At 41.5% G+C, this 22,631-nt stretch overlaps 2 protein-coding genes across 2 annotated transcripts; one reads left to right on the plus strand and one right to left on the minus strand.

The window, feature by feature from the left end:
• The first annotated feature begins 2,111 nt into the window (after positions 1-2,111).
• Positions 2,112-3,235, plus strand: LOC117952958 (trace amine-associated receptor 13c-like). Its single transcript, XM_034885631.1, has 2 exons — positions 2,112-2,272; positions 2,425-3,235. The coding sequence occupies exons 1-2, from the start codon at positions 2,112-2,114 to the stop codon at positions 3,233-3,235; spliced, it is 972 nt and encodes a 323-aa protein (XP_034741522.1).
• A 3,439-nt stretch (positions 3,236-6,674) lies between these two features.
• Positions 6,675-8,314, minus strand: LOC117952886 (trace amine-associated receptor 13c-like). Its single transcript, XM_034885485.1, has 2 exons — positions 8,014-8,314; positions 6,675-7,522 (listed from the first exon to the last, which is right to left on the minus strand). The coding sequence occupies exons 1-2, from the start codon at positions 8,247-8,249 to the stop codon at positions 6,703-6,705; spliced, it is 1,056 nt and encodes a 351-aa protein (XP_034741376.1). The 5' UTR covers positions 8,250-8,314; the 3' UTR covers positions 6,675-6,702.
• Positions 8,315-22,631: the final 14,317 nt, after the last annotated feature.

The raw sequence follows: 22,631 nt of genomic DNA on the forward strand, positions 1-22,631 counted from the left end.
TCAACCAAGCAAAATGTTTTTAGCTTTTCTTCTTTCATGACTAAACATTTGTGATGCAACCTCGAGGCGACACAATAACACATGATGCAATCCTTGCTTAAGGGATCTGATCGCCCAAATCACACAAACGAACATTGTACCCTAAGGCCAAATGCCTGAATGATCCTGTAATTAATAAATGAAAAACACATAATCAGCCTAATTTTCTATAAAACAAGACCAAAACAAGACAACAACACAAAAAACAACAACTTAATTGGTCTTTATTATTTACTTTTTAGAAAACGAACAGTTAGACGCTAATAAGAGGCCACACATCTAATTTAAACTGTAACTAGAAACGCATACTGTATATTGCTGTATTAAACTCAAGATATACTCTATCTAAAAGATGTATTATTTGAAATTACACTCTATGTAGAAACCACATACCGGTGCTTATTAGAAGAAAACTACTGGTAATGTCAAACCACTTTGCAACATCTGCCGCAACTAACTACTAACTAATTAACCTTTGACCACTCTAGTTTCTGTAACTTTAGACAAAGCATTAGAGTAATTGGAGAGTAATCATACAATGTCACAGAATGACTTATACTCTCTTTTCTGGCACACATCATTATTTTGTAATTGATTACAAGGCACCTTGCAACACATTAATACAGCAGAGAACAAATGTATTGATACATTTTAATGTTGATATATCCAGCTTAAAATAACGTGCTACTAAGACAGGAAGCCAATGCTAATGCTTGGTGGGGACTATTATAAGGTTACAACATCATTCAAACTCATTTTGACAAATTATCATTAAACAGCTTGTTCACGATTAACGTCAGCTGCATAGATAAACGACTAATCTAATGCTAATTCAGCCAGTTAGCTCACGCAGGTTTTTTAGCAACACTTCCTGCCGCTAATGGACACATCCACAGTTAGCTTATGGTTGACAAGACAACACCCATTGATTGATTGATTGATTGATTGATTGATTGATTGATTGATTGATATATAGTTATAGCGCCACCAGCTGGCAACAGGAAGTTGCAGTTGTTATGCTTTGATGTCCTCTTCCCATTGGGCTAACCCAAGGCCCAGCGAGGTGCCCAGGCATTAAACTGGACTAGGTGTGGATGAGGGGCTCACTTTGGAAAACTGTGTCCCCTGTCGCTAATTCCTAATGGCAAGCCTGCTCCCAGCTTTCAGGGGTGGTGGGGGATTAGTTCCTATTCTTCGTAAACCCAGTTCCTGTTCTCCATGGATCATTTTGCAAACCAGTTAAAGCCACATAAATCAATATTTTTCAAAGCTTTAAATGGTATAAAATCTTGCTTGTATTTACCTGTGTTTTGACTTCTATGTTTACCTCAATGCAGAGTTTTAGCACAAAATTAAACAAACCAAACAAACTAAAAACACCCCCTGAACCTTCACACGTTCCACCAAAACAAGTTCCTTTCCGAGGCTATTTTGCTGCGGCACCGTTGCATCATCCGGCGCTTAGCACCGCCCCAGACAACAGAGATTGGTTTAACCCTCCTGTTATCTTCGGGTCAAATTTGACCCCTTTTAACATACCTATATAAAAAATGTGCTTTTTAACGAATTTATAACAAAAAGGACGGATTCCATGCAACGCTCTTTGCAAATACAATAGATCACTTTCATTGAATTTTGGGTAAAAATTGAAATGATTTCACATCAGTATCCAAACTCATCCACTCAACATACTTTCAACAATAATTCATAATTTCTACTTTATTACTCAAATGTTAGGTACAGTTCTACACAAATGAGGGTTATTGACCATGGATTCAAAAAGTAAAACTAGTGGTAGTAAGGTGGTGTCAGGGAAATAAACAAAAGTAATGCATTGAAAATGTCAAATGTCAAAAAAAGGGGAAAAAACAACATGTTCATCTTTTTGACCCGGGAGGACAACACAAGGGTTAAAGAAATGTGCATGTTTTTCTCCCAACCTGGGATGCTGTGTGGCCTCCACAGACCCTCCTCCTTCACAGCACAGTGGAGGAAGCTAGAAAAGTAATAAAACGTCTGAACACTGCTCAGAAAGCGGCCACACCTCAGCAGCCCATCCTCTCTTTCTACTGATGGAGGGATTTGAACTATGCTTTCCACAGCTCAACTCCTCCTGCAGGAAGCCAAAGCGTTCTCACTCTGACACTGTGCTTATTTACATCGGCCTCTGCTTCATCTCTCTGCTCACTGTGACTCTCAACTTGCTGGTCATTATCTCCATCTCCCACTTTAGGTAGCCACCTTTTTCATCTGTACAGAGAAATGATTATGAGAGAACAAGTATTTAAAAAAACACTTGCATTAATACTGTCTTGACATTGAAATGCTTTTATGACAAGTGATGCTAGAAACAGTTATTAGTCTGTTGCTCTTTTTTCTCTCCAGGCAGCTCCACACCCCCACCAACCTCTTCCTCCTCTCTCTGGCTGTCTCAGATTTTCTTGTGGGTCTTGTGGTGATGCCAGTAGAAATCCTCCTTACAACGACCTGCTGGATCCTGGGTGACCTCATGTGTGTGCTGTATTACATATTACCTGGTATCTTGATCACTGCCCCCATAGGAAACATTGTGCTCATTTCTGTTGACCGCTATGTGGCAATTTGTTACCCACTGCATTACCCAACCAAGATCACTCTAAAAGTTGCTACAATATGTATTTTACTGTGTTGGGTTTATTCTTGTTTATATATCATTATTATTATGAATGATAACCTGAAGCAGCCAGGCAGAGATATTTCCTGCTATGGAGAGTGTGTGGTCAACATTACAGGATCTGCTGATATTGTGGTCAGCTTCATTATTCCCATCACTGTCATCATTGTTTTGTACATGAGAGTATTTGTGGTGGCTTTGTCTCAAGCTCGAGCAATAAGGTCCCACATTGCAAATGTTTCACTTAAGCATTCCAAGACTGTTCAAGTTAAGAAATCTGAGATTAAAGCAGCCAGGACGCTTGGTGTTCTCGTAGTTGTGTATTTGATGTGTTACTGTCCTTATTACTGCGTCAGTCTCTCAGGCCAAAACCTCTTGCTCGGTTCTTCAATTGAGAGCTTAATGATTTTTCTGATTTATTTCAATTCCTGCCTTAACCCAATTATCTATGCTCTTTATTATCCCTGGTTTAAAAAAACTATTAGACTTATTGTTAAATTTCAGATACTGCAGCCTGGCTCCTGTGAGGCTCAGATACTGTAAATAGACTCTGAAATGTGTGAAAAGGTATGTTGTGTGTATAAATGTATATATACATAGCTTAATGAATCTATTTTATAGACTATAGGTTTTATAGGGTCTTGCTTATTTCCTGAGCCAAATAATACAGGGTACATTGTTCAATGTATGTTCACATGTTCAAACAATCCCTAGATATGCTTTTGACTATGGATGATTTTAATTACCCTTCTCCATATTTCAAGCTTTAAAAGTTTGTGAAGTATGCATATCTGCATGTTTATTATGAATGTAGACACATCCATAAATTATATTTAGGCAACATACAACCAATATCTTAAAGGGCACAATGTATTTATGAGTTTACACCATGATATGTGTGCATAGTGTGCTCAATATGTTATGGATTGCCAGTTAAATGAAATAAATTTACAATGTAAAAATAAATGAATTGAAAATGTTATCCTCATTACGGTAAAGCAAATAAAACAATATCATCTCCATGTGCATGGGTGATTGTTTCAGTGTGGCAAATATCCACCATGCAACTTCTGCATGGTGTGTGTGTGTCACACACATGCGTTCCTTAGTGTCACATGATGACATCACTGCAATTAAAGGTGCTACTGCTACAGTAAATAGAACAATAGATTAAACTAAACCGATTGTTTTGATAATTTCTGATTTCTTCACACAAACATGAACATATTTTAATCGCTTTTAGTGGCGTCAGATAAGTTATAATTCAGAGAAACAAAAATGACTTTCTCTTCGATAAATGCACTGCTTCTGTATATAACACACTGCATAATGTAACACGTGCAAACAATAGGAGGTTCACAATAATATCACTCAATATTGCACAAATAGCCTACATGTCTGTGACATACAGAATAAATCTAAAATGTTATTTTATTAAAGCATATGAAGAAATCTAGAAAAATTGTAACTGGAATACGTAATAACGTAATTTTATTCTTTTTTAAATAATAGGACACAACAGGTAAAAGTCAATGGCATGCTGTCAGAGGTTAACCATAGCAACACGGGCATCCACAAGTTGGGTTCTGTTGTATCACTCATACTTTACTTTTCATACTTTGACGTGCTGTCATGCGTGTCTTCCTTTTGAGTCTCAGGACGCTTTGCTGATCTCATGTTTATGTTTATTTCGTTTTCTTTTGATTGACTTTAGAATGTTTTTTCTGTTACACGTTATTTTTTGAAGCCAGAGATTGTGTGGTTGTCATCAATTACATTGCAAGAGTTGTTAGCCTTATTTTTACTTTTATTATAACCATTATAGCCATCATAGTTCTGTATTTCAGAGTGTTTGTGGTGGTTGTGTCTCAGGCTCGAGTCATTCGGTTTCAAATTGCGGCCCAACAGCTGCACGTACAGTGAGTGTAATTGTGAAGAAAAAAAGGTGGGGAAAGCAGCTCAAACCATTGGTGTTGTACTAGTAGTTTTTTATATTTTGTTTCTCTCCATTACTTTTGGTTTCTGACACTTCAGTCAGTGCTCCATCTGCACCCTTTAGGATCTGGCTAGCACACTTTCCTCCTGTTTGAACCCTGTCAGTGACTTTTTCTACCCTTGTCCAGAAATCTATTAAGCTTACCCTGACACTGCAGATACTGAAGACCGGCTCATACTAAAGTGACAAACAGAGGTGTTTACACTCCGTCTGTAAACTCGGACGTTCTTTATGAAAGCAAAATGCAACAGTTGTGTTATTCTTAAAGTTATTCAGTTGTATTTTTATTTTATTAATCTCGTTCTCTATTAACGCCTGTGTTGTCTTCCAGTCAAATATGAAAATCAACACTTTTTTTGAAGCTGTAAATCAACCTTTTTAAGTTTTTCTTACATTTTGGTCCCTTTATCTCCTTTTGACGTTTTCAGCACCATGTCACACTAACTTATTAACTTTAGTTTTAGAGTTATTTTGGGAATTTATGATCAATTAACCTCATTTATAGGCAATTTTACCTAGTGTTTGAGTTAGAAAAGCTGACATTAAAATATTTAGACTAAAATTAAAGGATTGTATGTTGATGGACAATTACAGACTTTTACTCGTTACTTGGAAACCACTTCAATTTATTTTTTCACTTAATGCTATAAAATTGAATAAGACACCATAAAATTAATGAAAGTAGAGATTTGTACTTGCCAAAGAGCGTTGTGTGGAATCAATCATATTATGTTGAGTAGTTAAAAAGAACATTGATGTAGGAAACGGATCAATTTGACCCGAGGACAACATGAGGTTAAAAACTCTCCTATCCATTTTTTTGTATCCCTGACACACACTTACATACACACTGATATTTATGTGTGGAACCTCAACAGAATTTGAATCAGAATACTTTATTGATCCGCTCAGGTATATTATTTAGTTGCAGTTCCTCACAGTCACACTCAAAGTAAAAATAAGAGTAGGAAAAGAGCAAGTCAATAAGAGTAAATAACACATCCACACAAGACATGAATAAAAGTAAAGTATTGACAGACAACTTTACATGGAGTGAAAATTTTGCTTTGTCAGGCTTTTCAGGATTTGTATTATCAGAAGGTTAAAACATATACCTGATAGCTTTTGCACTGATTTGTGTCTTATCTGAGTTATCTTCGTTTAAAACATATACCTGATAGCTTTTGCACTGATTTGTGTCTTATCTGAGTTATCTTTGTTTATCGTAAGCAGGATATGCTCAATCATAAAGGCCCTGTACACCAACACAGATGTTTTCATTAATTCTGCCTTTTTAACTTTGGCTCAGGTTCAAGGTAAAGCAAAGCTATTCTGGAGTTACATGAGCTCAGTAGACTGACAATGCATAATACATATAATGGACTTATGAGTTTCAGCCAAAAGGAAGTGCCAGATTCCTTTACTTTGTATTTTAACTTCCTGTCTGCCCCAGAAAGGGGACTGTATATTGACATCTGTCACATTTGACGCTATTACACACAGCCCCAGTTTCCCAGGACATGTGCTTATTATTGTGGAACAAAGTATCAAAATGATATTTTACAATTTTTATATATTACATTGTTGGGTGAAAAGATGTGTATTAATAAATGTTGATAAATCAGCTACTAGACCTCAAAATGATCTGGTTTAATGATTGACAATCGGAGTCCGAATGGGACTTATTACAAAGTAGGTTTTTACTAAGTGCATACAATACCTAAAAATATGCAGTGTATTTAAAAAAAAAACATTAAGCAAAGTACTGCAACAGTTAAATACATTTAATATAGAAAGTAAATAACAATTAATGTAATGGAAATATAGAAGAAAATAAACTTAAAATACTGGAACAGATACTGTAACCCAATGTACACAATACAATATTCCTCTGTATTTTGTCTTACTTTTGTCTGAATTTTTGTCTTAGCAAATAATAAGTAAAATGTTTGCTGACATGCTGAAGAATATCTTAATAAACAGCTGCATCATTTCAGTCACTCCACAGACAGCTCTACAGTATGTTGGCATCACAGGAATCAGGCTGCAGTATCTGAAGTGTAACAATTAGTTTAATAGATCTTCTAAACCATGGGTAGAAAAATGCATACAGGACTGGATTTAGACAGGAGTTACAATAAAGTAGCCAGGTCCCAAAAAATGAAAATTCCACACCGGTTGACAAGTCCTTGCCCGCGAGAGAGGGGTAAAAATAAGGACAGAAACATATTAGAAACACAACCACAACAATGCCAAGAGTCCTTGCGGCTTTTCTCTCAGACTTTCTTGCGGTTACAGTAACCGAACCCTGGAGTGTAGCAGCTGCCATATGACACCTCATGGCTCGAGCCTGAGACACAGCCACCACAAACACTCTCATGTATAGAACTATGATAACAGCAATGGGGCTAACAAAGGTCAACATGACATCAACAGCTCCTGTTACGAAGTTAATTATAACAACACACTCTCCATAGCAGGAATTGTATTGATCTGGATCTTTTAGAAAATCTATCAATATCACCCCATTATAGAACACAGAACAGGCCCAACACAGGCAAATACAGATTTTAACTTTATTCTGACTGACTTTGGTGGGGTAACACAAAGGGTCACAAATGGCAACATATCTGTCAACTGAAATGAGCACCATGTTTCCTACTGAGGCAGATGTAAGGATAAAAGAGGCATAGTAAAAAAGTCCACATGTGAAGCTGCCCAAAACCCAGCAGCCCCCTATAAAGAGAATTTTAGCTGGCATAAGCAGGAAGCCAACTAAGAAGTCTGAGACCGCCAGCGACAGAATGAGGAGGTTGGTGGGGCTCTGAAGCTGCCTGGAGAGGGAGGAAGAACACCAATTAATAACATTATTTTCAGCAGGTGTAGAAGTCACGAAAAAATGTCTGTAATCATATAAACATTACATGTACAGATACAATACATTAAAGCATCTAGTGATATTTGTAAATGACCAAAATATCCTCATCAAAAGAATGGAAAACACAACAGACACAGTACATGTACATGATTTTGTATAATACTGTGTGTGATGGTGAGAATTTAAGAGCATACATCAGCTTGGAGGAATACAGTAATAGATTCACTGATACCCAAAGAGTTATTAGTTATAGTAAGTAGTAAAAATACTAATACTGTGCAAGTATATTTTAATGCTGAATGCATTACATTGTTCTCATCTTAAAATGTTATTTTCACGAAAAGCCTTAATATAACAATATCTCTATTGTCCTAAAGTCAGACACAAAAAATTACTTGTTTGATGTTGAGGAAAACAATATCCTAGATTATGATTTAAAATGTATGCCTGAAGTGGGAGATGGCGATGATGACCAGCAGGTTAAGAGCCACAGTGAGTGAAGAGATGCAAGAAAGCAGAATGTAAAGAAATATGGTCTCAGCGTGATGTTGCACTGGCTTCCTGCAGGAGGTGTTGAGTAGTTGTGGGAAGCAGAGTTCAGCGTCTTGCAGAGTCTCCATCTTCATAGAGAGAAAGGGAGACTGCTGAGCTCTGGGAGCTTTCTGACCCAAGTTCTCGTTCATAAAGCCGATTTATCCGGCTCCTCCCTCTTTTCACCTAACTGAAAAAACAACTGAGGGATTCTCTGATGAAACACATTCATAGCGAGTTGAATGTTGTTGATTGAACCTCAACTCTGGAAATGTTTATGATATGAAAATGATATGTAGATAAGATGTAAAATAGGAATAAAATTAACATTTGTTTGTGTGAGAAGCATGTTTTCCCAATTGTTACGTTTACTGTGGCGGCGCCCTGTAGTGACTGTAGTAATTTTGAAGGGTTTAGATTCTTAAAGGATCTGGACCGCGCAGTCCCTGGCATACCGCCGTGAGACAGGGCATGCCATATCTACTCTCCTCATATCCTTCTTTCGAGGAGGAGATGAGGAGGGTTTTTGATCACCCGGTGCGGCCTAGAGAGGAATTCTTGCCTTATGTCTCTCCGGCAGGGAGACTGCAGCGTCGCGGAGTTCTCGGTTGATTTTTGCATCCTTGCCGCCGGATCGGGGTGGAACAACCAGGCCCTCCGCAGCGCATCCCTGTCGGGCCTCAGTGACAAACTGAAGGACCTTCTGGCCACCAAGGACGAGCCGGAGGACCTGGATGGTCTGATTGGTGCAGCCATCGATCTAGACAATCGCATCCGGGAGAGGGAGTGCAATTTGGGCGGCTCCACCTCTACCCAGTCTGGTCTGCCACCGTCTAGGGTCTCTGTTCCGTCGCCATCCCAGCCCCGTCCCATTGCTCCCTCACCTTTGCCTGTCACCCCTCCGTCTGTAGAGCCTATGCAGTCAAGAAAAGCCGGTTTGTCCTCAGAGGAATGCGAGCGGCGCTGCCTAGCTGGCCTTTGTTTGTATTGCGGTACCTCCGATCATTTCCTCTCTGCTTGTCCCGTTCGGCCAATAGAGTCGGCTTGCCAGTAGCGGTGGGGGTTCTGGCATGCCGAACCACTCCCAAGTCTCGGGTATTACTGGACGTCTCCCTGTCCTGGGGGGACCTCACCGTTCCTCTGGGGGCGCTCGTTGACTCCGATGCCGACGAGAGTTTCATAGATATCGATCTCGCTTGTCAACTGGCCATCCCTCACGTTCCTCTTGACACCGCACTCCCCGCCACCAGCCTCAATGGTCAGCTCCTTGCCACTATCACACACCGCACTCCTCCACTTCAACTCCTCACCTCCAGCAACCACTATGAATCCCTTCCCTACACCTCATTTCCTCCCCGGCCAGTCCCGGCGTCCTCTGCCTCCCCTGGGTCATCAACCACAATCCCGATGTGGACTGGGCACCGGGGAAGATTAGGAATTGGAGCACGGCATGCGACTCCTTGTGTCTGTTGTCAGCGCAAGCCCCCGGTAGTTCACCCGCTCCCAACAAGCCACCCAACCCTCCCGATTTGTCCTTGGTCCCTGCTTAGTACCACAACCTGGCCTTGTTGTTCAGCAGGGACCAAGCCATGTCCTTACCCCCCCACCATCCTTATGACTGCTCCATAGCCCTCCTTCCGGATGTTCCCCTGCCCTCGGGCCGTTTGTTTAAGCTGTCTGGCTAAAAAAAGACGGTACCCTCCGCCCCTGCATTGACTTCCGGGGGCTCAACGCCATTACGGTGCGGAATAGATAGCCCATTATGGATTCGGTTCATGAGTCCCTCTCCCGATCCACAGTATTCACCAAACTAGACCTCAGAAACGCTTATCATCTGGTCCGGGTCCGGGAGGGGGACGAGTGGAAAATGCGTTTAACACCCTGCTTGGGCATTACAAACATCTAGTCATGCTGTTTGGCCTCACTAACGCACCTGCCGTGTCCAAGCCCTCGTTAACAACGTGCTGCACGATTTCCTTCACTGTCTTCGTCTATCTAGATGACATCCTGGTCTTCTCCCGCGACCCACTCCACCACGCTGAGCATGTCCAGTTCGTGCTGCAGCATTTTCTGGAGAACAGGCTGTTTGTCAAAGCGGAAAAATGTGAGTTTAGTGTACCCTCAGTCCAATTCCTCGGTTTTGTAATCAAATGCGGATGGTTACGAGGGGACCCAGCCAAGATTGAGGCCGTGGTTGACTGGCCCATCCCCACATCCGTTAAACAATTACAACGTTTTCTGGGTTTTGCTAACTTTTACAGACGGTTCATTTGTAACTATAGTTCCGTAGCCGCTCCGCTCACCCGCCTTACCTCCTCCTCAGTCCCCTTTGTCTGGTCTCCAGAAGCTGCTACAGCCTTTTCCCACCTCAAATCCCTGTTTACCTCAGCCCCCATCCTCACTAACCCCGACCTTTCCCTTCATTTCGTGGTGGAGGTGGACGCCTCGGATGTGGGGGCCACCCTGTCCCAACGCTCACCCTCCGATCAGAAACTTCACCCCTGTGCCTTCTTTTCCAAACGCCTCACCTCTACTAAACAAAACTACTGTATGGGGGATCGGGAGCTCTTGGCTGTCAAGCTAGCCCTTGAGGAATGGAGACACTGGCTGGAGGGAGCCCACCAGCCATTCCTTGTTTGGACCGACCACAGGAACCTCTTACATCCACACGCCCACGCCCAAAGACTGAACTCCCGCCAGGCTAGGTGGGGCCCTGTTCTTCAACAGTTTTCACTTCACTCTGTCCTACCGCCCTGGCTCTTGCAACAGCAAGCCCGACGCCCTGTCTCGCCTTCACTCCCCCGATGACCCTGGAAAATTGCCCGACTATATCCTTCCCCATTCCTGTATGGTAGCCTCCCTAGTCTGGGAGGTGGAGTCCGCTGTCCGCCGGGCCAAGTCCAACCCCAACCCCGGTACCGGACTTGCGGACCACCTCTATGTCCCCCCTGGTGCCCGTTCCCAGGTCCTGCAGTGGGCACACACCTCCAGCTTCAGCTGCCATCCCAGCGTGGCTAGAACGTTGTTCCTACTCTACCAGCGATTTTGGTGGCATTCGGCGGAGAAGGGCTGCCGGGACTTCGTGGCCGCTTGTAAGGTGTGTGCCCGGGCCAAGCCATCCCACTGGCCGCCCGCCGGTTTGCTCCATCTACTCCCTGTCCCCGGTTGGCCCTGGTCCTAACTCGCCATGGACTTTGTCGCTGGACTGCCCAACTCCGAGGGTAACACTGTCATCCTGACCGTGGTTGACCGGTTTTCTAAATCCGCCCACTTTGTTCCCTTACCCAAGCTGCCCTCGACGCTGGAGCCCGCCAAGCTCCTGGTCCACCACGTCTTCCGGCTCCAGTGTCTCCAGAGTGAATCCTTCTGTCGAGTGCTGGGAGCCACCGCTAGCCTGTCATCCGGCTACCATCCCTAGACTAACGGACAGACTCAGCCAGCCAGGATCTGGGAGCGGCTCTTCGATGTGTGGCGTACCGTGTTCCCTCCTCCTGGAGCAGTCATCTCCCGTGGATAGAGTACGCACACAACTCTTTGTCCAGCGCTGCCACAGGGATCTCCCCCTTCATGTTTGCCATGGGATACCAAACCCCACTCTTCCCGGCTTTGGAAAAAGAGGAGGCCGTTCTAACGGTGCAAGTTCATGTTGACAGCATCACGCAATAAGCGTCTGGCTGATCGCCATCGACGACCCGCCCCTGCTTGCCAGCCCGGCCAAAAGGTGTGGTGGTCCTCTCAAGATATCCCACTGCAAACATCCTCCAAGAAACTCATGCCCCGATTCGTTGGCCCCTACAAGTTGGAGACAGTCCTGAACCCCAGGACGGTCAACCTCAAACTTCCTCCTCACCTCAAAGTCCACCCACTGTTCCATGTCTCCCGGATCAAGCTAATGACCACCAGTCCCCTCGCCGTCCCTGTGGGAGGTCCTCCTCCCCCACCACTGGTCGATGGCCACCCGGCCTACACGGTGCGCTGCCTCTTGAACGTGTGACGCAGGGGTCGTGGTTACCACTACCTGGTGGACAGGGCCGGTTACGGCCCGGAGGAACATTCCTGGGTTCCGACCAGCCAGATCCTGGATAAAACCTTTCTACAGGACTTCTACAGTAGCCACCCGGACAAGCCTTACGGTCTGCCTGGGGAGGTCCGTTGAGGAGGGGGTACTGTCATGGTTGGGGTCCAGCTGGCCGTGAGTGTTTTTATTTTTTCTGCATTTTCTATCGCCCTGCCTTGTTTTGTTTCTTTTTTCTTTATCCTCTCCTGTCCAAAGCCAGCTGATTGTCCACACCTGTCTCCCGTCAACTATCAGCGATCCTCTCCGCCACACCTGCTCGTCGTCACCCACTCCGCCACTCACACCTGCCTGCCATTATCAACAACCTCAGTATATCTACCCCGGCTCTTGACCCACTCTTCACCTGATCGTTGCTTCAGCTGCTTGGGTGACCCTCGTCAGCATGAGTCAGCGCTAAAATTCTGAAATTCTGTCCTGTATGTTCTCGTGCGCACCTTCCTTGTGCTTTCCTTTCAGTTCCTCTTGCCTCCGGTCAGCTGGCTTCGGACCCCGACCCCTCTCCCTTGGCGCCCCCTCCTAATCACCACCTCTACGCCTCGTGTCTGTTTGTCTTCCTCGGCCCGCACTCCTGGTTCCATCCCGGGTCCCTTGTCCACCCTCCTCTCCTGATCCCCGAGTCCTCGCCTGCCCTCTAGTCCTCCGCCTCCGGTTCCCGACGTCCGCCTACCCGCTGCCACTCCCTACCTCCACTTTCCTCAATAAATGGCAAGGCAGCTTTATTTGTATAGCACATTTCAGCAACAGGGCAATTCAAAGTGCTTTACACAAAATCAGTTAAAAAAGAAAAACAGTTAAAAAATAAAAACAGATAAAACACGTGAATTAAAAATAGAAACATTAAGACACATAAAACCCAAGAGTAAAAGTTACAGTGCAGCATAAGAAATTAAACATTCCTTCCCTGTGAGCCGTGCAATTGAGTGTGTCCTTCTGTCCCGTAACAAATGTATGCAAAAATCATGTGAAAATGAAATAAAAAATAAAAGTTTACTCACACGATGTGCCTGCTGGTAGTAAGTCAACATTTAATAAAATCCGACTTTAATCTGTTAACTATTTTCTATTTTTCATGGGGTTTCATGGGCAGGGACACTGCACAATTAGATGTCTGAGTCCTTAATTTTCCTTGAACTGGTCTCTAATTGGTTTCTTAAAGATTTCCCTCCGGGTGCAGCTTGCTGCGTCACTGGCAAATCAGAATTGGACACATGTTACTTTATCCAATCTGATTGATTCTTGACACCTGTCATTCAACTTTACTTGGCCACTACTGCGCAGGCGATACAGTCATTCCACCAAAAGCTTGCAAGTTGTCAAATCACAAAGTGACATAGATTACTCTCATAGAGATGATAAGTTAAACCAAATTCTGTCACATTTACAAAAAAAAAACAATCGCAGGGCTGGAAGAAAAAAAAAAGGGGATAATTGATTTAGGAACGGACAAATCCGATTTACAAATCTAGCAGCAGGCTGATGCCAGTGACCGAGGTTAAAGCTAAACCTGCTCTCGTTATGTGAAAAAGAGCTGGGTGGCTGTGATGTTATCAACGCCTTTTTATTTGCTTTCCCTGTCTTTTATTTCAAAGTGTCAGCACTGAGGTTTTGTGGCTAACAACGGGTGGTAAGAGTCAACCTAAAAGATCTCTCTGAAAAATAATCATTATTGGCCTTCTCTCATTACCGTCTCTCTTTTGCCAATATTATAATAAATGATTTTTGTCCATTGCAGAAACTCTCTCCGTTCCATTGGTGAGTATAGCAGGGGTTTGTGGCCAACAAAGAGGCACAGGATTGCAGCAACAGTGAGTTTTTTAGAGAAGTCAGTCAATCCTTTAACATTAGTGTTGTACTGCAGCGATGTCCTGTCCACATTTGTTTGGCATTAATCCTTTCAAAAAAAAAAAATCATAATTTTAATATTATCCAGAAAAGAATAAATTGGCATCACCAGAAACACCATGACCCAAGAGAGGCTGAATGCACTCGCCATGCTGTCCATAGAAAAGAGACTTATTACTGAGATGATTGACTTTAATCAGAATCACTGAGAGAGTTGCTGGCCAGAAGGAAAGGAATGCAAAATGAGCATTCAAGTTCATGCTTTTTGGAAGCAGGTGGCAGGATATAGTTAAAAAAAAAATGTTTTTAACTTGAATATATGTTTTTAACTTTAATAATATTGTCTTGTTCTTTTAAATACAAAAGTAGTGCTGGCTGTTTTGCCCAGTTTTCAAAATACTGCTTTGTATTTATTCCCACCCCACCAAAAAAAGAACCCCCACTCCCCGCAAAAAATATTATCACCATCCGCCACTGCTTCAATGCGTTGACAGATTTAATCATTTTAGTTTTCTGTATTACAATAAGCTATGGCTTATACAAGGAGATTGCAGATTCTTCCGGGGCAAAGAGTAGAGATAGATGAAACCAAGCTTTCTGAAACACTGACAGTGCTGAATATACTCACCATGAACCATTCAATACAAGTAAAAGGGTGACAGCTGCTGGCTATTCTTTGGTATTGCATTTGTTTGGAATTAGAGTATAACACACAACACAAGTCATCTTTTGATATGTTTTTTACATAATCAATAAGCAACAGTCGTGCTGTAAACATTTTATGTAATAAAATACCTTAAGTTAAATGTATCACATTTTAACATAGCTTGTTAAATGAATGCATTTACAGAGGACTGTGCAAAAACAAATCCTGTATACATTTTTGTACTTGCACATCTAATAAACTGGCATTATACGGTAAAAATAGCATAGTAAATGTATGTGGTTTTACATTTGTGAAACACTTTGGAAAACAGAGGGCAAAGGGGAAATGTATAGGCGAATTTATGTTACACTCTACACCGCTACACTCCCTTCCGGTCACTCCGGTTGGCTGACCAGTTGCTCCTGGTCGTCCCCGGATCCAAGCAGAAGCTTAGAGAGGAAAGGGCCTTTTCTGTTTGTGCTCCTAAGTTATGGAATGCCATACCTTTGACCATTGGTCAGGCTTCCTCAATACCGATTGTTAAAACTCTTCTTAAAACTCACTTCTACACTTTGGCTTTCAACCCAAACTGAGACTTGATCCTATCTGTTTTTATATAGTGTTATCGGGTAGATCTTTACCCCCAGTTTATTATTTTTATGATATTGTGACTGCCATTTTTATCTTGGTTTATGTTTGCTGCCTTCATGTACAGCACTTGTGTTCAGCTACTGCTGATGTGAAAGCGCTTTATAAATAAAGTGATGATGATGATGATGTGCAGATGGTTTTTTAATTGATGCTTTCTTTTTTGTGATCTTTTATTTATTTAAAGAGTTTTTGTGATCACATTTTTATTGATGCTTTTTGCACATTCCTCCATCTTTGAAGACAAGCGGTTCACAAGGTACCGCCAACACTGGCAAACAAAGATTTCCCTGGGCCAGAGAAAGGTTGGGGGGCATCTTGATGCAATGCTCTGGTCTATTTATGAATATCCAGCCCATTCTGCAAGGATCTTGGCAACAATGGAATACCAATAAATGAAGATGTTACAATATACAAATCCATGTCATGTTTTCTGGATGTGGGGATTGGGGAAATCGTTGGTGGTTAGGTTTAATAATTTTAGTGACAGAAAACGACTTTGTGAAAGATAAAGAGCATGCAAGAGCGATGAGTTGCAAGTGGTTTATTGATTTGATAGTGATTGATGATGGGTCAGTGACAGCGAGCAGTATGTTCAGTGTGTCTGGTCTTGTATGTTAATAAGATATTCTCAACGTCCACTTTCTTATGGCTATATTTATAGAGGTTGGTTCTTGTGCCAATGATCTTAAACATCTGGGAAAACTCCATATTTGGTGGACGCAAGAACATTGGTCTGGAGACTCGCACTACTGCCATTGACAATTTCTATTTTGCTTTAATTGGCGCCAACAAGTGATTTCTTTTGCCCCTCTCATGTTGCATCTGGTATCCACAGTGATGCAAAGAAACAGAATGAAAGACCGCTTTTCTCTTTAAACAGGTTTACTGATCTGTAGATTGCACACACCTGCCACTCAGCACAGGTGAGTTTAATTACAACATTTAAGGGAAATCACCTGCTTGGAATCCCAATGTTTCTTGAAGCCTCTAAAATGTGACAATTGTGTTGTCCAGTACATTTTAAGACTTCTGTACAGCATAAACTATACAGTTTGTCTGTTGCTCTGTCTTGTGCTTACTCTTTTGTCTTTTATTGTGACTGACATCTTCTCTTGAAAGATACTATATAAACTAACATGTTACTTTTGTAGTGTTCCACCGCTAACCAAATAAGTACATATCTTGACACCCAACTATTTCCTAATGTCACTAATATTCTGGAATCGTTACTTTTTTTTAACCAAAGCTCTAAACATCAAGCCGGAGGAGAGGATTAACTAAGTGAGAAATGTAAGATCCTTCTCCTCAGGTTGCTCCTACATTACAGACTATTCAGTCACAGTCACATACTGTACCTCCTCATTCCATGTGAAGATGCAGAAATCTGTGACACAAATACACACTGGACACAGTATGTGTTTCATTCAAAATTACATCATTTTTACAGTGATCAGGGACACATGAGCAGGAAGATCTACTTATTGCTGTGGACTAAAACCTTCAGCAGTTTCTTACAGAATATAATTACTGTTGCCAAGGAGAAGGAGCTGGCAAGTGAGGTGCTATTTCTTGTCTGTCTATTAATCTTTGGAATTGGCAGAAAACACTGAGTCAAAATGCCTTGTTTATCATAAATGCGTAATTGACAACTCTGACATGAACAGCCGTTTCAGGGGTAGAGTATTGTGTAATGACTGATTGTGCAGACACCAAATAAGGTATTGAAGGATAAGTACAGCAAAATTCGATAATACTGCAATAGTACACAAACATTCACATTCATACAGCAACTTTCTTTTCTATTTAACTGAAAATAGACACTGGACAATGGATATTCCTAGATAGTCAACTGTAGCTTTAGAAAAAGTAGAAAAAATAAAATCATTCTGTCTCTTCTATGTTACTAATAAAGCTCACCTGCTTTCATCTCATGCAACTCTAGTGTGATACAAATTACTGCCAGCAGACAGCAGTATCCACCTTGAAATATAACTTATGGGTCATGAAAGCAGCCTAATGCTGTTTTTTTATCTGTTTTTTTTTCTTCTGAATGTTTAAACCCTAACCGTAATTGTCACAGTGCAATTTCCAAACTGTTAATACTTATAGCAACACCACTTACTGAGTTTGCAAAACTAAAAGCACAAACACTGCTTTGCACTCAGTTTGCAATTTTGTAACACACTTTTCAAAACTGTAGGTACAATCCATTGCACAGAACTCTTTTTGCGGAACTGTTAACACAAATAACTGCTTTATACTAATTTTCCAAATGATCAACACATTCCAAGCAAAACTATACGTGTGTATGGTTATTATTTACACTATTTTGCCAACTGTCTGGTACAATGTCCCTTGTGGAAACTATTTTAGATAAGTAGTTCACTTTGAAATCAGCCTAAGCACTATGAATAAGCCACAGGTGAGCTGTCTATGTAGAGTACAATGGAGGGAGCAGGAAGAGTGAGAAGAGTGAGAATTAGAGGAAACCGAGGAAGAAGACGTGGAGATGAAGAAGTAGAAGGAAGAGGACGAGGACACGGAGGTGAAGAAGCAACGAAAAGGACAAGGAAGTGAAGTTAGATGATGAGGAGGGGGAAGAGTAAGGGTAAGAACAGTAGGAAGTAGAATTTCTGATGACATCAGAGCTACAATAGTGGACCATGCAATCAACCATGGAAGGACCCTGAGTGAAGCTGGCCAAATTGTTCAGCCTAACTTGAGCCGCTACACTGTAGCAAGCATCATAAGGACATTTCGAAATGAAACACTTTGCATCTTGATCAAGTCCCCTTGGCCTTTGGAATTAAAATAGCTCCACATCATCACATATAATCATTTATTTAATGAATGAATAATGTGTTATTTACAATACATTATTCATTCAAGAAAATTGGTGTTGTTTTTTGAATTAAGGCATTAAGGTAAGTTTTCAAAAGACGTTTTTTTATTCCTCTTTTTACTATCGTTTACACCCAAAAAATTCCATCATCATTAAGGACTGTGTTAGTTAAATGAAAACTAACAGAATTTTCACAAATATGTGTTTATGTTTTGACTGAAGTGTGTATGTTTGACTGAAGTGTGTCATTTTGCAAACAATCCAGGAATCATGCAAATTGAGAGTGGTGTTTGGATAATTGTGATTATATTTTGAAAAAAAATTGCATGTTAACAACAGTAAAAATCAATCAATCAACGTTAGCACAGCTGTGTGAATTTATGCAAGCCACCGCACTGCAAACATCAGTACATTCATGGACACTTTACATGACGTGCTCACTAATGTTCAGAGACCAGAGCAGACCAGAGTCATCATGTGGGACAATGTTAGTTTCCAAAGGGCTGCTTTGGTCTGCAACTGGTTTACAGATCAGCCACTCTTTACTGTTCTCAACCTCCCCGCATATTCTCCATTCTTGAATCCGATTTTAAGAGTTCTTCTCTGCCTGGCGCATCTTTGAGCACAGCTGACAATGCACATCCGAGCAAAAAACATGACGTCATGACGTCAAAAGCTCAGAGACAGGATTTGTCAAAGTACGGATTTTAGGGAGGCTGCAAAACCATTTCTGCTTCATTAAGCGTTCCAAAGTGGATTTGTGTAAAAATTATTACAGTTTTTTCCATTTGCTAACACACTAAAATGACATGCACAGCACAATTATTTAAACTGACACACAGAGAGCAAAACTTCCTCTCAAGTCTCAGAAAGTCTAAACACATTTTCTGCTTTACACACATTTTGCATTTTAAATGGCCTCTTTTTAAAATGAACTGAACACAGTTTCCTGCTTAAGACACAACAATCTGACATAAAGTTACATGTTTGCCATTTCAAAACACTGCCATTCAAAATGACACTACATCAGCTATTTGGCTAATTACATGTGCCACCTGGCCAAACACCTCATTGGTTAATTGCCAACACTTCAATCAGGATGTAAGCACTATAAAAAGACCACAGGTGAGCACCTTTTTTCAACAGCAACAATGGAAGACGTTGCAGAGAGAGGAAGAGGAAGAGGAAGAGGGAGGTTGAGAACAAGAGGGGGAGGAAGAGTGAGAGGTAGGTGTAGAGCAGGTAGAGAAGTTCATGGCCAAAGAAGACAAACACTTTCAAATGAAATCCGAGCAACCTTAGATCATGTCATCAACCATGGGCTGACAATGTGTGAGGCTGGACAGAGAGTGCAGCCAAACTTGAGCCGTTTTACTGTCGCCTCTGTCATCCGGACCTTTAGAATGGAGAACAGGTATGTAACTAAAATTTCATGTAGTACACATGCTAGTACACCCCATGACATAGTGTATCAGTTGGGTGACACCTGTTTACTTACTGTATGACATCAGCCATTTATGAACTGTACAAGTTTCCTGTACAATGTACTCTACTGTGGGGGGAGACCATTTAGGCTGCAATGTCCAAGCTCTATATATTTCTTTATTTAATTTTTTCTAAAGGATTGAGACAACACCATGGTGGAGGAAGGGGCCGAATATTCACCGGGGTACAGGAAGCTGGCGTTGTAAACTTGGTTTTGGAACATAATGAAATCAGATTACGAGAAATTCAAAGCCACATCAACCAAGACAACACCTTGTTCCACAACATTCAACGAGTCATTCTGTCCACCTTGGCTCGAATTCTCAAGCGAAACCAAATTAGAATGAAACAACTTTATAAGGGGCCGTTTGAGAGAAACTCTCAAGGAAACAAAGAGGTCAGACAAGCATATGTGGATGTAAGTACTATATTGACTGTTATCCAGTAGAACTGGATAACACCATATTGACAGATTTTTGTTCTTTGTTCTCAGAGAGTACTGGAAATGGATGCTCATGCAATCCCACATGAGTTCATCTTTATAGATGAGGCTGGGTTTAACCTGGCAAAGACCAGAAGAAGGGGGAGAAACGTCATTGGCCACAGAGCCACTATAAATGTTCCTGGCCCACGTGGTGGGAACATCACAATGTGCGCTGCCATCTCCAGTATGCATGGTGTCCTTCACCGTCATGCCAACCTTGGACCTTACAACACAGCCCATATTCTCACATTTCTGGACAGACTTCACAACATTGTCATACCACCAGAGCGTATGAATGATGCAGACCCTCAAGGAAACCGGTACGTTGTAGTATGGGACAACGTGAGCTTTCATTGTGCCGCCGCAGTCCAAAACTGGTTTGCTGACCACCCACCATTTCTCATGCAATACCTGCCACCATACTCACCATTCCTGAACCCCATAGAAGAGTTCTTTTTGGCATGGCGGTGGAAGGTATACGACCAGCAGCCCTTTGTGCGCGTGCCTCTTGTGCAGGCGATGGAAGAGTCATGTGATGACATTGATGTTGGTGCAATTCAGGGATGGATAAGGCATTCAAGGTGCTTCTTCCCTCAATGTCTGGCAGGAGAAGATATTGCCTGTCATGTTGACGAGGCGTTGTGGCCAGACCCGGCTGTGCGGCAAGATGCTGCCTAATTATTTTTGTTGCCTCTTTTTTACTGTAATATATTTTTTCTGAAATTTTCTTTTCTAAGAATATTTTTGTTTGGTCCCATGTGAATATATCCGCTGTGCATATGTTGAATTGACTTGTTTACTGTAGTGAAACAATAAAATGTTCTAACAGCGTGTGTGTGTAAATATTTCTGTGCATGTGAACAATCTGATACATATTTTAGTATTATGGCAATGCATAGTAAAGATGAGGGTGCTTTTCATTATGCCCAACAGTGTGTAGTTGGTTAGGCAAAACTCTGGTAATATGAATGAAGCGTGTGCCATTTCATGCAAAAGTTTGATTTTGATAATGCTATGTGTAGTTTTGGTTGCAGTGCTTCATTTTGCAGGATATATGAGGTATTTTGCAGTGTGGGTGTATGGTTTTGGGAATTGTGTAGTATTTTGATAAAACCAGACTAGTTTGCAAAATTGTGTGTTAGCAATAGGAAAAAACTGTAAATGTAAGCAATTTGGAACAATAAAAGAAAGTACCTAGAGCTGGACGCATAAGCAAACTGAGCAATGCAAGAAGATCCTTGGTAGGACAGGGTACAAAGAACCCTGTGGTGACTGTTGCTGAGCTCTGAGCTACAGAGATCCTGTTTGGAGATTGAAGACATTATCAGAAGGACAACTTTCAATGCAACACTCTACTAATCTGGGCTTCCTGACAGATGGCCAGACATAAGGATCTCAGTAAAAGACACCTTCTGAAAGCAACCAAAGGACTCTTAGATTGTAACAAACAATATTCTCTAGTCTCATGAAACCAAGATTAAACAGTTTGGCCTTGATTTTTAGCAATGCTGTTTGCTAAGTTTGCTGGTTGTGGCAGCTGCAGTGGGGGTGTTTTGCAGCAGCAGAGACTAGTTGATAGGTTCACCTATCCACTGGACTATGACCCAAAGCTGAAGGGCAGCAAGTGAGTTTGTTGAGTCTGATGGTCAATGACTAATAACCCATAACCTGGCAGTCATTTTGGTTTAATCTATTTCTATGTTTATACAAGTTATTTGATAGTGGGAAAAAAACATGTCCAACAGTTGAAAGTAAGATATTCGGGAGGGAAAGAGATGCAGCCAGCAGGAGGCTATGATGGCTGTCTTTTTGAATGGATGAAATATAAGTAATGTAACATTTCATCTCGACTTACAGTATTTAGAAAATGTCCTTTTAATATCAACAATAACAAGTCCAGAGGTGATGTATACCTACTCTAATGATTTAGGTCCTTGACTGTGACCTCCCCAGTGGACCAACTCTACAGGTGTGAACAGGCCTCAGGGAACAAGGTTGGCTAAAGCAACACTTTAAACAGCTGATTACTGTGTGATCCAACGGCTACTGTCTGTTGCCCTTGTGAGCTGGTCCAAAAATCAAATATGTCTTAACTCAGTAAAATTATCGAAAAAAGATTCAACATGTCATATTTAGTGCATGTCTTTTTGTTTCAGAAGTGAAGAGTAATTATTGACACAGAAAAGTCAGAAGCAAAATACGATCATTAGAGTCTCATTGGTCAACATGTTGTTGTCTTTCTATATCTCCCTTGAGACCAATTAAACTGCACCACTGTGGACAGCCATCCTGGGCATTCACTCAAACAAACATGTAGCAGGTTTCCATTAACAAGTAAAACAACAGGGTCACTAATGTATTTCAGAATATGTCACTCATTTTGCAACAAATCCTAAGTGCACCACTTTTGTTGATGTTTGGTTGGGTTTCAGGCACAACTTTGAGGAAAGTTTGAGGAAAGATTGTGGTCATTAAAAAATACCATTGTTGACTGTTGATAGTAAAT

Source organism: Etheostoma cragini, chromosome 11 (assembly GCF_013103735.1).
Source record: "Etheostoma cragini isolate CJK2018 chromosome 11, CSU_Ecrag_1.0, whole genome shotgun sequence".
NCBI classification, from domain to species: domain Eukaryota; kingdom Metazoa; phylum Chordata; class Actinopteri; order Perciformes; family Percidae; genus Etheostoma; species Etheostoma cragini.

Coding starts and splice junctions, on each gene's coding strand:
- LOC117952886 (XM_034885485.1), bottom strand. CDS start 8,249: ATGAACGAGAACTTGGGTCAGAAAGCTCCCAGAGCTCAGCAGTCTCCC. Junction 7,523..8,013: donor ATCGCCATCTCCCACTTCAG/GCATACATTTTA, acceptor CTCCCTCTCCAG/GCAGCTTCAGAGCCCCACCA.
- LOC117952958 (XM_034885631.1), top strand. CDS start 2,112: ATGGAGGGATTTGAACTATGCTTTCCACAGCTCAACTCCTCCTGCAGG. Junction 2,273..2,424: donor ATCTCCATCTCCCACTTTAG/GTAGCCACCTTT, acceptor TTTTCTCTCCAG/GCAGCTCCACACCCCCACCA.